At 29.7% G+C, this 13,323-nt stretch overlaps 1 protein-coding gene and 1 pseudogene across 6 annotated transcripts in view; both read left to right on the top strand.

Annotated features, from left to right (window-relative positions):
* Window positions 1-13,323, top strand: part of LOC145189184 (membrane-bound glycerophospholipid O-acyltransferase 2-like) — a 24,437-nt gene extending 11,114 nt beyond the window's left edge. For 4 of the 5 annotated variants that reach the window (XM_090087085.1, XM_090087087.1, XM_090087086.1 and 1 more), the window contains 8 exons: window positions 799-831; window positions 4,473-4,563; window positions 4,916-5,014; window positions 5,158-5,261; window positions 5,466-5,530; window positions 12,294-12,426; window positions 12,504-12,655; window positions 12,789-13,323. In XM_090087085.1, coding sequence (XP_089943211.1) covers window positions 799-831; window positions 4,473-4,563; window positions 4,916-5,014; window positions 5,158-5,261; window positions 5,466-5,530; window positions 12,294-12,426; window positions 12,504-12,655; window positions 12,789-12,921 — 810 coding nt within the window. In that variant the 3' untranslated portion in view covers window positions 12,922-13,323. Of the gene's footprint in view, window positions 1-798; window positions 832-4,472; window positions 4,564-4,915; window positions 5,015-5,157; window positions 5,262-5,465; window positions 5,531-9,840; window positions 9,993-12,293; window positions 12,427-12,503; window positions 12,656-12,788 lie in introns of all 5 variants that reach the window. The other variant, XR_016452413.1, reaches the window with a different exon arrangement.
* On the top strand, window positions 921-3,340 carry LOC149888778 (uncharacterized; annotated as a pseudogene). Its single transcript, XR_016452415.1, has one exon. The product of XR_016452415.1 is annotated as an uncharacterized LOC149888778 (transcript).

The following is a 13,323-nucleotide window of genomic DNA, read 5'->3' as shown; positions in this document are numbered from 1 at the left end:
CTTATGTGAGATTAAGTATCAGGATTAAGTTTTTAGGTTTATGCTGCTGCCAAGTTTTTATTCATTCAAAATTTATTATTTTTAAAAAACGAGTTTAATGACTTTAATTGAATATTATTTCTGTGTGTAAATGTCTTGTAATCTATATCTTGAAGGGTTGAATCAAAATATCTTGAACGGTTTAAACAAAATAATGTGAGATATTGTTAATTTTTTTCTGGAATCTTATAAACTTTTTTTATCTAAATAAATGAGTTATTTTAAATTCAATTTATTATAAATGACTTATATAGAAGTTTGTACTTTTTTTTATTATCATTTTTATTTGAAAAAAAAAATGTGATGCTTATATGAGATCATGTCACAGATCAAAAAAGTGCTCTTGTATTAACAGTAGTATTAGGTTAGTTTTATTCAAAAAAATCTATGGCAATCTTTTAAAAAAACAATACCAAATTAAATATTAGTGTTTGGCTCATGCCAACCAATAGTGCAAGTATTCAATCATTAATTTTTGATTTTTGCACATAATTAAAACTGTTATTATATTTTATATACCATTAATATCTTTTTATGATTAGTTAAAGTTGATAAACATAAAGTTCCCCTCCTAATCATAATTTTTGATGTATGAAACAAATTTAATGATAAAAGAAATAACAATAATACAAAGTACTTGTTAACTCTTAAACAAGTTACAGACCACAAAAATCTCATGATTAAAAAGAATTTGCAAAGGGTTTAATAAAATTGTAAAGTAGCTTTTAGATTTTTAAAGCATCTTTTTTTTTATTATAGACCAATCAGAATGCAGAAGATCCTTCACCAGTTGTAAGTGTAATAAATATTTTAAAATGAAAACATTTTCCTTGCTGTTTTAATAGTTTTAAGCAAGTTTAAGTTGAGTGCCTTTTGAGGGTATTCTTAAGAATTTTAGATTGTCTGTTTGAAACCAAAATGCACAATTATACATCTTGCTCTGTCTTATGTAATAATGTTTCATCCCTCTCATTCTCTCTCATCTTAATAAAAATCAAATTTCTTTTAAAAATTACTGTTAACTATGTTAGTCATATCATCTGTAACTATGGTTACTGCTAAAGCTGTAAAAAAGTGAGGAATTTACTGGTAAAATAAACTCAAAACAAAACAATAATTTTTTTATTTATGATCCAACAATTTTTTTTTAAAAAGACAAAAATCAAAAAGATCATGACTTTTTAGTCAAATGCAGGGAAATGAGTTTTTTTAACAATAGTTTACAGCATCATTTATGATGTGAAAATTATGATATCGCCTGATAAAATGTTAATCACTTTAATAAATTATTTAATGTGTGATAAAATTGGCAGTAAATAAAGTAATTTTTGTATTTGAAATCTGGTTTTATTTGCAACCTTGAACTAATTAATTTTATTTTTCTATATGGAAATTAAAATAAAGCCTCCTTTTTTGCATTTTTCAAACTTGAATTTAGAAGGATTATAGCTCATCAATTCTTAATGTTTGATATGTTGATACTATTGCTGTCTTGAGAATAAATAAAGGTGGAAAAGTTGAGTCCCCAAATCAAGACAGAAAATGCCTGATTTCAATAGTAATGGCATCACTTTTAGGTAGAAATTTCAATAGCAATGGCAACAGCAAACAGTTACAACTGAGACCTCGAATTGTAAAATGTTTCTTTTTTTAAAGAAATACTTAGGCAAGGCTATGGTTGAGCTTTTACCAAAAACCTATTGGTAATTTGGAAAAATTGTTTTACCAATTTACCGGTAAAATGATGTAAGTAAATTTCAGTAAGATGCTAGGAAATGTTTTAAAATGCTCGAAACAACAAATGACAAATTAAAAAAGTATTCAATTAAAATCTTAATAATCATTTTTCTATAAATTTTGTTTTGCTTTGTTTTGCTTGGAAACTGATTCTGTTGGTTTAGTTTGATCTAAAGATTTGAAGAAAGACAATCTTACTTTCTTACAATTTAATTATTATGATCTTTATCAATCAATTTGATTTGCTTTTGGGAAAAATGTCAGACACTTGGAAACACTACATCTTAGACAAAGGAAAAACAGTTACTTGCAAAATATGTGGAAATACAAGTCAATACTCAAGTCCCATAACTGGAATGTGGTATCACTTAGACAAAAAACATTGAATCAAAAAGGAAACACAGGTAAAGTTAACACAAGCTGCAACAGAATCAAAAAAGCCCAAGATTTCAAATTTTTTTTTAAAAGCTACCAATTGAAGAAGTAATTTCAAGACTTACAGCACTAGATGGATTTAATTTTAATGCCATTGTTAACTGCTCTTAAATGCGATCTGCAATTTCTGAAAAGGGTTATGATTTTCCAAAAATTACAAACAAGCAATCCAGTGAGTTAAAAAGTTTACAGCTGAAAATGTATTTGGTAGTTCAGGAAGCGCTGTACAAGAAGCCTTCCCAAAAAATCCAACACTGCGTATTTGAAGAAACAAATGACAAGGATGAAGTCAGCAACTATGAATTGGAATATGACACCAATGTCAAGTTTCTTGGTGTCACCATGGATGAAAACATTCCAATTCCAAAAGTGAAAATGCACTTGCAATCTTTTATCACAAAATTCAGAAAAAATTTCAAGTTATTTTGTAAATCTCCAGTCAAAAATGACATCCTTCAAGAAAAAATTAAGAAACAGTACAGAAAAGGGTATTACTTATCTTTATTTGCAGAACAAGATGGAACAGTCTACTGTTGAATCATCAACAGTTCCTCAAAGTCAAAGATTCAATCAGTAAAGCATTGAAGGACATTTCTCCACATTTGAATTGCAGTGATAATGAAGTTATTGTTGCTGCACTTGATCCAGTCAAGTTAGCAGCAGAAGCTCTTTGCCGATAAAATGCAACCCTTCTTACTGTTGAAGGAATTTTTCTTGTGACTAGATTGAAACAACAAGATTCAACTCTTTGCATTGCAATGAAGAGTGCAATTTTAAGACATTTTAAAGAGAGAAGACAGAGCAATCTTGTAAGCTTGTACAGATATCTTTCCAATTCAGAATACTTATCTGACATTGAAGAGCATGAAGTTTTCAATATAACTTCCCATTCTGTACTTTAAAAGATTGCCAAAAACTTGCTGTCTAGACTTCTCCTAATGAATCCAGAGAACTTGGAATTTATTCAAGAAGTGGCTCAGAAAAGCTTGAGGAAAATCCACTTTCTCTTGAAGACAAACTTGAGGAAGCAACTCAGCTATCAGCCAAAAAATAGTGCCACAATTCAAATGATAAGCTTAAGACTGTTTCAAAAGAAATGCTTGTCTATGAAACAACTAGAAAAAAGAAATGCATATCTTGAATTTCTGTTCCATGCACTGTAGACCATCCTTCAAACAATTGTTGAGTCTAAGTGAGCCTTTTCTGCTGTTGGATTATTAATGACAAAAGTTCGATTCAGAATGAGTTACAGTTTACTTGATACACTTTGTTTCCGAAGAACTCATTTTTGATAAATTTACCAATTTACCAGTAAGTCGGTAAAGCTCAATCCTAGGTAAGGCTGAACTTAGGGCAACCAAAAATCAATTGAAAAAAATCATTTGTTTTCTGAGATTTATGGTGTGCTTAAACTTCTAAGACTTCTCTATAAGAACTAAAACGTAGAAATCAAATTCAGTGTGAGCACACGGAAATTGATTTCACCAGTTTCATATCTGTCTTACCTTATTGTTAGATTAGCTGCAAAATATATGATGCTAATCTGCAAATTAGATAAAACCAGCAGATGATGTATAAAGTGTTTTTCTTCACTATTAGCTGTTTATTATTTTCTCCCAGCAGTTAGTTTGATAATTATAAACTTTCATCAAAATAAATATTTTTAAAATTTGAATTAAAAAACAAACAAAAAAACTTAAGGAGATTCTGTTATGCTCTAAAAATTCCCAGACTGTCACATAAGAGTTTATATTTTTTTTTGTAAATAAGTTTTAATAATTAATGAACTTAAAGGTTTAACATGCAAAATATGAGTGCAACTCATCTTCTGTGAAAGTTCCTGTTCAATCAGATGAATAGAAAAAAATTATCAAAGAAAAATTGAAAAAGTAAGTGCATTCCGAAACTATTACCTGCTAATGTATGTTAAATACAATTTTATGTAACCTATATATATCAAAGATTATGTATCCTATACAATATCTTAAATCATATGCAATCCAATGTTATATTAAATCCTATGAAATTCATTTTTATTTAAATCCAATGCAATTAAAAAGTTTAAAAAGAATTCCTAATAAAATATAAAACTAAACATAAAACTCCTCTGCTCTTTTTCATATGTTTTTCATCCAAATGTTACCTTCTTGTCTAATTGAAACCTGCTGCCTTTTTGTCATGAATTTAATTTTTTTTTCCTTTTTTTGCTATGCTCTTTTAATTATACTAAATCAAATATTGAAATATAATTTTATTTTCAGATTCCAGCATTAAAAAAGTTGATGTTAGGTTACTTTATGATTGGAATTTATGGTTTATTAGGTTCAAAGTTTGCTCCTATCCTGTTAGGAGGTATGTCAGTTTGTTTGCATCTTTTCCTGATCGGAGGCATGTCCATTTGCTTGCATTCTTTTCTGATAGGAGGTGTCTCTATTTGTTTGAATTTCTCACTAATGGGAGGTGTGTCCATATGTTTTCATCTTTCCCTAATAGAAAAAATGCAAACAAATGTGTTTAGGATATCATAAGGAATTTTCTGGATAAGCAATATTTAAAAGATTTCTTATATCACATAAATCAAAAATCATTTTATATTCAAGTTTGGTTGTGCCTTACTTAGCCAAAGTGTTTCACATTGTTTAAAGTCAACCATCAATTTCAAAAACTTCTGTTTTTAAGCTTCTTTTTGCTTGTTTTACTTTAGATGAGCAATGGCAAGGAACCAATTTAGTTTCAATTTACATGTTTGGTGAAATGGCATTATTATTGTCAAAAATAAAATATTATGGAGCTTTTTTTTCAGGTTTTTTTCTTTTAATTTGCAATGAAATTCAGAGTTTAAACCATTAAAATACATTTTGTCTGGATCAAAAATTTTGCTAAGAAAATCATTTCATGTTTTTTTCAGTTTACTTGTATTTTTTTTTTTTTTTTAATCTTTACCAGGAGAAGCAGTTAATAATGTTGCAGGACTTGGCTTTAGAGGATTTGATGAGAAAGGAAAACCATGCTGGGATATGTTGACCCCTGCACACCCAATTGACCTTGAAGTATTGTAACATTTTAGATATTTTCCTTTTTAAATTACATTTACATTTTATAAAAGTTTCCCAACTTTCTGTAGTAAATAAAAAGATTTTTGACACCATTTTGATAAAAATTTGGATTGATAAAAAGATTTATCTAAAAAAAAGTTTTGAAGTTAAAAATAAAAGTTGTTGGTTTTTTCCCTCTCTTCCTTTTTCTTTTCAAAGCTAGCAAAAAACATTCCAGAAATGGTAACTAGTTGGAATATATTAACAGCTCGGTGGCTAAAAAAGTAAGTGTCCTTAGGTCTGTAATGAATTTTTGTATGTTTTAGATTGAGCTTTACACATAATTAGTATTATGAATATACATTATGTAAGTGTAATATTTAGTAAACAAACTTATTATGTAGTGAAAAAAGTTCAAACTAACAACACCATACGCAATAAAGCAACTGCAATCAAAACATAATCAAAGTGCCTATATTACAAAACAGTTGCATAATTTTTAAGTAAATACTTACAGACTGTCCATTACCTTTGCTGTAGCACATTATTTACAAACACCCTTATTATAATAAAGTAAAAATTCAGACATCTGATTTATTTGTTTCAATTTATGTTAAAAAGATAAGTTCTTTACAAATCTACATGAAGTTATTGCATTATGTTTAAAATTGGTTTTTTCTCATTTTATTATGTGAAAAAAATCTGAGGATAAGAGAGAAAAAAACAGATCACTCTATTTGTTTAAGCTTTGTTTGAAACGTAAAAAGATGCAAAGCTAAGTAATCATATCTTTCAAATAATGTAAGGCAGGCTTTTGCCTAGATTGAAAACAATCTCACTCCTGGGTCATGTTTAAAGCAAAGAAACAGAGTGCAATTTCCATTCCAATTCAATATTTGGAGTGCAGTTTTTAAATTTAACAATTTAGCTTTATATTTACTTTTAACAAATGCTGTTTCAAAGCTTGTGATTGGGTTTCATGTTTTCTTGCCAAACAGAAAAAACTCAATACCTAAATAGCCTCTGTAGAAAGCCCAAAGGTTTAGAGGGGGTCCACAGATGTCAGTAGATGTATTTTTAGGAAAATTAAATGTGCAGGATAAAAGTTTGATTTTTATCATTCTTAGTCCATGGAAGTCCTTTTTAGACTCTTACAAGACTCAAAGTAATAAACCATTGTATAATGGAATATGCTTCTTATAATATTTATTTTGTTCAAGTTTGACTTGATGGATTTTTGATTATGAGTAGCAAATCCTTGAATAGAAGTGAAAGTTAAAAATTAATGTAAGTGTTTTTCAATTTTTTTTTTCTGAAACATGCAAAAGAAGGCCAACTATTTTTAGGAACTAAAAGAGAAAAATTGATAAGAAGTGATGAAATGAAAAAAAAAAGAAGATTTTAAAATTACTTACAAAATACTTATTTTTCAATAATAAAATACTGTTTATGGTTTATTGTAAGTTTGTGCAAGTAAAATATTGGTCTCCAAAGCTCCATAAGGCAATGCTCTAGTCAAATTTTAAATAGTTATTACCGACCATTACTGACAGAAGACTACAGGTTCCCTTTTTTCTTTGTACTTCCATAAGTGCAAAGTGCACTGCTGCAGACATAGTTGGTAAATTTTTTATAAAAGTATCGATAGTATAAAGTAACATAAAATAATCTATAATTTTTTAAATTACTTGATCTTAAAAGACTGTTCAAATATTTTAATTTCTTTGCAAAAAAACAAGGAAAATTGTAGGATTTTACAGAATAACATTTTGTTAAGTAACTTGGTCACTAAGAGTTGTTGATGAAAATTTGTGCAGTTATTAACTTAAATGTTGTCTTACATGCACACAGTTCAGAAGTGGTGCCCAATATGAAGAACAGTAGAAAATATTATGAAAATGATGCTTTTAAATTCAAAATTTATTTCACTTTAAGTACTTTTTTTTAAAAACCTGGATTCCAATTCGTGTTTATTGTATCTAATTATTAAAAGCAGCTAAGACATGTACCAGAAAAAATCTGCGCGTGTTCTGATGTGGTGTTTACAGAAACCGTACATCGTTTAAAATAGCTAATTGTTTTAAAATGTGATTGTATTAATGTTGTTCAAAATTTAAACAACTCTGTTATTAAAACAATTAGTTTTAATTGAAATGTCATCAAATCAAGATAAGAAGCACGAAAAAATTTTGCATTTTCTCGTTGAAAATCCTGGTGTATCAAACAAAACAATTTCTAAAGAGCTGCAGATTGCTTTGAGAACAGTGCAGAGCGTTGTGAAACGATTTAAGGACACTGGTACAATCATAAGAAAATCAGGAAGTGGAAGAAAAAAATGTTTTGTTAGACGAGATCTTGGTAAAAAGGTAAAAGATGCCTTAGACAGAAAACCGGAGATTTCTGTTCGAACATTAGCGAATAAATTTAAGACAAGTGCTTCCACTATACAAAGAGTAAAGAGAAATTGTGGTTATAAATCTTATAAAAAGAAAAAAGTTCCTCGTCGTGAAGAAATGCAAGAAAATGTCGCAATTCGATGTTCAAAGCTGCTCTATAAAAAATTATGTGCTAAAATATCTTGTTTGATTATTGACGATGAAACTTATTGTGCTGCATATTTCCGATCTCTTCCAGGACACCAATATTATTTAGCAATTAATTGCAAGAAACTGAATTCCAAATATAAATGCATTGGAATGCAAAAATTCGCTAAAAAGTTCTTAGTTTGGCAAGCAATTTGTGAATGTGGTGAAAGAAGCTCTTGTTTTGTAACTACGGGAACAATTAACACCAAAATATACATAAAAGAGTGCCTCAAGAAACGTCTTTTGCCGTTTTTAAGAACACACACGGGTAACCCGTTATTTTAACCCGATTTAGCATCATGTCACTACTCTGGGACAACTTTAAACTGTCTTAGAGAACATAAAGTAGATTTCGTTGAAAAACACTGCAATCCACCAAATTGTCCCGAACTACATCCTATTGAAAGATATTGGGCTCTTGTCAAAAGATAACTAAGGTTCAATGTAAAAGAAGCCAAAAACATTAAAGACTTCAAAAATAAATGGATGAGAGCTACCAAGAAAGTCCAGCCGAAGACTGTGCAAAAGCTGATGTCGAGTGTAAAACGCAAAGTGCGTGCGTTCTCACGTACAAAACTTCACAAACTTTCTTAAGTGAAATTTAAAAATATTAACATATGTACGTTCAAAATATACATAACATTCAATATCGAAATACAATAGTTAGATAAATATCCTTTATAATGTCCGTGCAGATTTTTTCTGGTACATGTCTTATATTATTCATAACTGTAAGTAAAAATTTAATTTAAATCTCAGTTAGTAATTGCAGTTAACTGTTAAAACTTTTTCATGACTGGAGCCATATGAAAGAAGTTTCCAACTGCACAAAAGCTATTCAAAGGAAAATAATAGTTTATCAAATTTTTTGTGCACATCTGAAGTTCAAGTGCTTCAAGTGCTTTTCATATCTTAAATATTATATTCAATCAACTTATAAAAGCATTGTTTACCTTCAAATTTTTTTTTTTTCATTTTTTTGCGTTTTTGAAGCAATCTGACCCTGGGGTGGGGCCCCTGGTTTTGGTCAGCTCCAAAAAATTTAAATTGCTTTTTTAATTTACTTTGTTTTTATCTTTTTACTGTGCTATATCAGCTTAATACTGGTAGTATATATTTATTATTTTTTTTATTGGCATTTTTACATCTGTATATGCTGGTGTTCCCTCCCCCCTTCCACCACCTCAAAGAGTGACTAAAAAAGTACTGATATCTGGAGTTTCTCTCCATTTAAAAAAAAGAATTGCAATCCAGCTTATGGTTTAAGACAACAGAGTATGATCTGGTTCATCAAACTGCAATCCAACAAAAGCCTGATGTAACTTGTAATCTTTTATCTCTTTCAGATATGCTTATATTTACTTTAACACAATTGTACTCATCAAAACCAATTAAAAAAGTGTTGTTAATCAGGTCACGAATTCTATGGTTTTCTGCCATTTAAAAAAAAAAAAGTTTAAAGAAAAGCTTAGAGTTAGATTCTTGATTAATGTTAAAAATTCTGAAGGTAAGTTTTTATATATTTTGTGATTGCTGTTTATCAGTTACAGTTTTTTTTTTTTTTTTACTGCAGATTTTCATGCAGTTTTGGTTGAATTGTCCCAATGCTAATGCTTACATGAATCCTAATTATTAGGAGCAGTCCCAATGCTAATGCTTACATGAATCCTAATTTTATTTCCATAAGGTTCTTAATTGAGAATCTTGTACAACATTCACACGTTGCATTTTCGGTATTTTACCTTTTTGAAGTACTTAAAAAAAACTGCTTTCTTATAACAAATGTTGAATTTTTCCCTTTAAATTTCATTCTGACTTCTTTTCTTAAATGTACTTCATAAAATATCTCAAGTTAAACTTAAATATAAATATTGAGTAAGTAGTGTATAAATTGTTTATAAATATTGTAAAACTAAATTAATAGTTAATATGAAAAAAAAAAGTTACTTTAAGAGAATAAATTATTTCACTTGTTAATTTGTTTTTTGTTTTTTTTTTTTGGTTCATAGGTGGCTTGCTGCAAGTTGTAGCATGCCGATTTCAGTATAAAAGCTTGAAATGAAACCAATTTTGAAATAGCAACTGTCAGAAAGTGGAGTAGATAGAAAATACGACAGGTTTTCTCAACAGCCAGGTTCAAAAGCAAAAGAGAATGTTGAAGGTTAAGCTCAAATGTTTTTTTCTCTTAAAGGTTGATCTTTTAAAAACAAACTTTAATCCTTCAAGAGTATTTAATGCGGACAAAACTGTAATTCATCATAAAGCTCAAAGAGTGATTCTCTCTCTTTGATTGCTGGAGCTTTACTTAACAGAAAAGCTCCAGCAATCAAAGTCCAAGAAACGATCCAGCATTGAATATAAAGACCAGCAAAGATATGCTGTTCGGTTTTCAGTAACACTGAGGAGATTGCATGTACTGGTGATAATTCATACAGTGATGTAATTCATACAATGATGATGATTTGGCCACATTCAGTAATAAAAAAAAAAAAGGTTTTTTTTCGACAATCAAGGAGAGAAATAATTGCATCACATTGCGTCACAAAATGTGCTCATGTTTGTCACAAGCATAAAATTTTTTTTGTAATTTCTGTTTTGATGAAATAATCTAACATAAAAAATGTGGAGACATGTGGTTTCTGTCGCTGTATGTGCAAATTAACAGACTTAAAAATTTCCAATTTTCTCAATTGCCCTTGATCATTCGTACATTTAGTTCACCGTGAATTGGAAGCATCAGTTGGCGATACACACCTGTTGCAAAACCCAAAAAACATGAGGAACGTTCGAACACTTTTAAAACTACACAAAAACTACTTTTTGTATTCAAATACAAAAACAAGCAGTTGCTAACAAAAATCGTTCAAAGTCAATAAGAAACCTTAAAGTCTCTTCTCGCAAAAAACTTTAAAGTCTCTGAGGGCCTAGTTCGCCTAGTTAGTCCTGCGTTATGCTCAAAAAACAATTTATGTTTTTTGAGCATAACGCAGAGAACTATCCAAGGAAAACTTAAACAAGGCTAAGCAACCAGAAGCTCCCAAGAGTTTCTGGTTGCTTAGCCTTGTTTAAAAGTTTGATTGATTTTTTGGTTTTGATCTTATGAAAAAAATTCAATCAAAACCAAAAAATCAATTAGAGAAATGGTAGATGCCTATAATCAGAACCTACAAGAGGTTCCCTGTGTAACGCACACAAATTCCCAAGCTACTGTTATGATTTTATGAGTAACGAAGATCACGATATGCCACCTCACTTATTTTCTCAGGGGCTTCGGTTTTGTGCTATTGCCAACATCGAAGTTTTAGGAAGTGTTGTGAAACTCTGGATCGATAGTTTTTTTGGGAACAGACTATGCATATTTTAGCAAGACTCTTGACACAAAGCTTCTTCACATAAAGTGGTGGCGACACAAGATTGGATGATAGAGAATTTTCATGACAAAATCACCCCGAACGTATGGCCATCTAGGTCCTTAGACTTTAATCCCCCTGGGTTATTACGAACTTAAGAATGATAACATATCAACAAGGCTAACATGAATAGGGAGTATTTCATTTGGGCAGTCCGTTTCCGATTCCGGATTGAGGAAGTTATAGTTAATAGTTTTATCGAGTAAATTTTCTAGTCAAGTAATCACTTAAGATTGTATAAAAATTTTCTGTAAAAACAAATCTTGTAATCAGATACCATACGCACGCTGTATTTATATAATATAAATATGTGTTTACTTAGGGGTATCTAGAAGTAATGATGTTATTAGTTAAAAGAATAAAAGAGTAAGACATTAACAACTTTTATTTTGTTAAATGTTTAAAGTACTCTCCCTGTTTGTCTATGCGTAGTTGTATTCTCTCAGATGACTCTCAAACTTTTTGAGCCACTTGTTTTGGGTGTTGCGGCGACCATCTCTGTTTTTTTAGGCTTTGGATATCTTATTTTAAGTTAAGTGTTGTTAAAGTGTTGTTTGATTGTGCTAAAAATCCAAAAAATCATAAAGCACCAAATTCAGCGAGTGGATGGTTGATTTTCTCAATGCCCTCGTTCAAGTGAACTCTTGAACGGATTTTTCGTTCATTTTGGAAGTTTAAATTAATCTCCAAATAGTCATGTACGAAGAAGTGCCATTGAGTATTTTTTGAAAAAGTAATTACATATAAAAAGCGTGATATTCTTACTTTTTGAACGAAATATAAGTTATCGTTAAATCTAGATAACCCTAAGTGGGTGCGCGTGTATATTACTTTTTTTTTATTCTTCCATATTGTAATTGATAAGTAAAACATAAATGAAAGAAACAGAATTCACTATTACAAACTTGGTCAGAGAGGCGATGTACAAGTATTTTATGGAATGAAAATTTATAACAAAAACATTTTCCTTTTTCGTATTTTAAAAATTTAAATTATGATATTTTTTACAACATTTTATTTTCAAATCATTAAGTGTACTCTTTACGTAACAGGTGCATATACAACCGCGTATCGTTTCAGCCTACTCTTTTAACGTGGTTCTTTTCTGCAGTTTGGCATGGTTTTTATCCAGGTTATTACTGTTTCTTCATTCCAATGTATGCAGGTCTCTATATCGGTAGACAGGTCAGTAATCAATAATAAACTTTTAGTAAAATATCTATTTCTGCTTTTACTTAGTAATTTTTTTTTTTTTTCTGTAGTTACGCCGAAGAGTGAGACCTTTTTTTCGTAAGTCCAGCAAGTTAAGTAAAGTTTACGACGTTCTGACCTGGTTTCTTTCAAGGGTTTTATTAACGTTCTACTCTGCTGCGTTTACCATGATGGACATTCAAGCAACTTTACGGTTTTGGAGGTATTTTCATTATGAGCTTATTTTATTATTATTTTTTTGGATCATGTTTTCGGTGGTCTGCTGCTTTTAAATCATATGGAGTAGGTAATTGAGATCACCCTTTAAAGTGTTAGGGTTTATTTTTCTTTGTTAGGTTTTCGTATTACGTTGGGCATTTGATACTAGCAGCCGGTGTAATTCTTGTTATTGTACTTCCTGTTACATCAAATCACGAACCGAAATTAAAAAAGTACACTGAGTTAAATGGCTCCTCGAAAAATGATTAGTTTTTACTTAATTTTCTTATGTTTATGCTCAACACGTCTTTAAGTACTGAACGTATATTTTTCTAGAATCTTTCTCTAAAAGGTTTTATTCGTTAAAAAAAGATTTTTTCTAAGAAGTATCAGTTGTGTGAAACCATTCTGTAACAATGTCCGCATTTTTACTTTATGTCTCTGGTACGCAGGCGCAGCAGATTGACTAAAAGTATAAATGCCGGTTTACATAAATTTTGGTACAGAAAAACTAATTCGGTTTTAACAAGGTTTTTAACAAGTTTTAGTTCTATTTTATTTCATCTAGTTTTAGTATGCCATTTAATGTTTTCTTTTCCAGGTTTTTTTTGAAATAGTTCTTTTTTTTTTTTTGTAACGAAATAGTTGAAGTGTTATTTGATAAAAATTAAT

The sequence above is a fragment of the Hydra viridissima genome, unplaced genomic scaffold, assembly GCF_058129835.1.
Source record: "Hydra viridissima isolate aposymbiotic clone 2 unplaced genomic scaffold, HvirCarnegie_v1 scaffold_5, whole genome shotgun sequence".
Lineage (NCBI taxonomy): Eukaryota > Metazoa > Cnidaria > Hydrozoa > Anthoathecata > Hydridae > Hydra > Hydra viridissima.
Note: the sequence above shows the minus strand (reverse complement) of the source record. Positions and strands in the feature narration are given on the sequence as shown.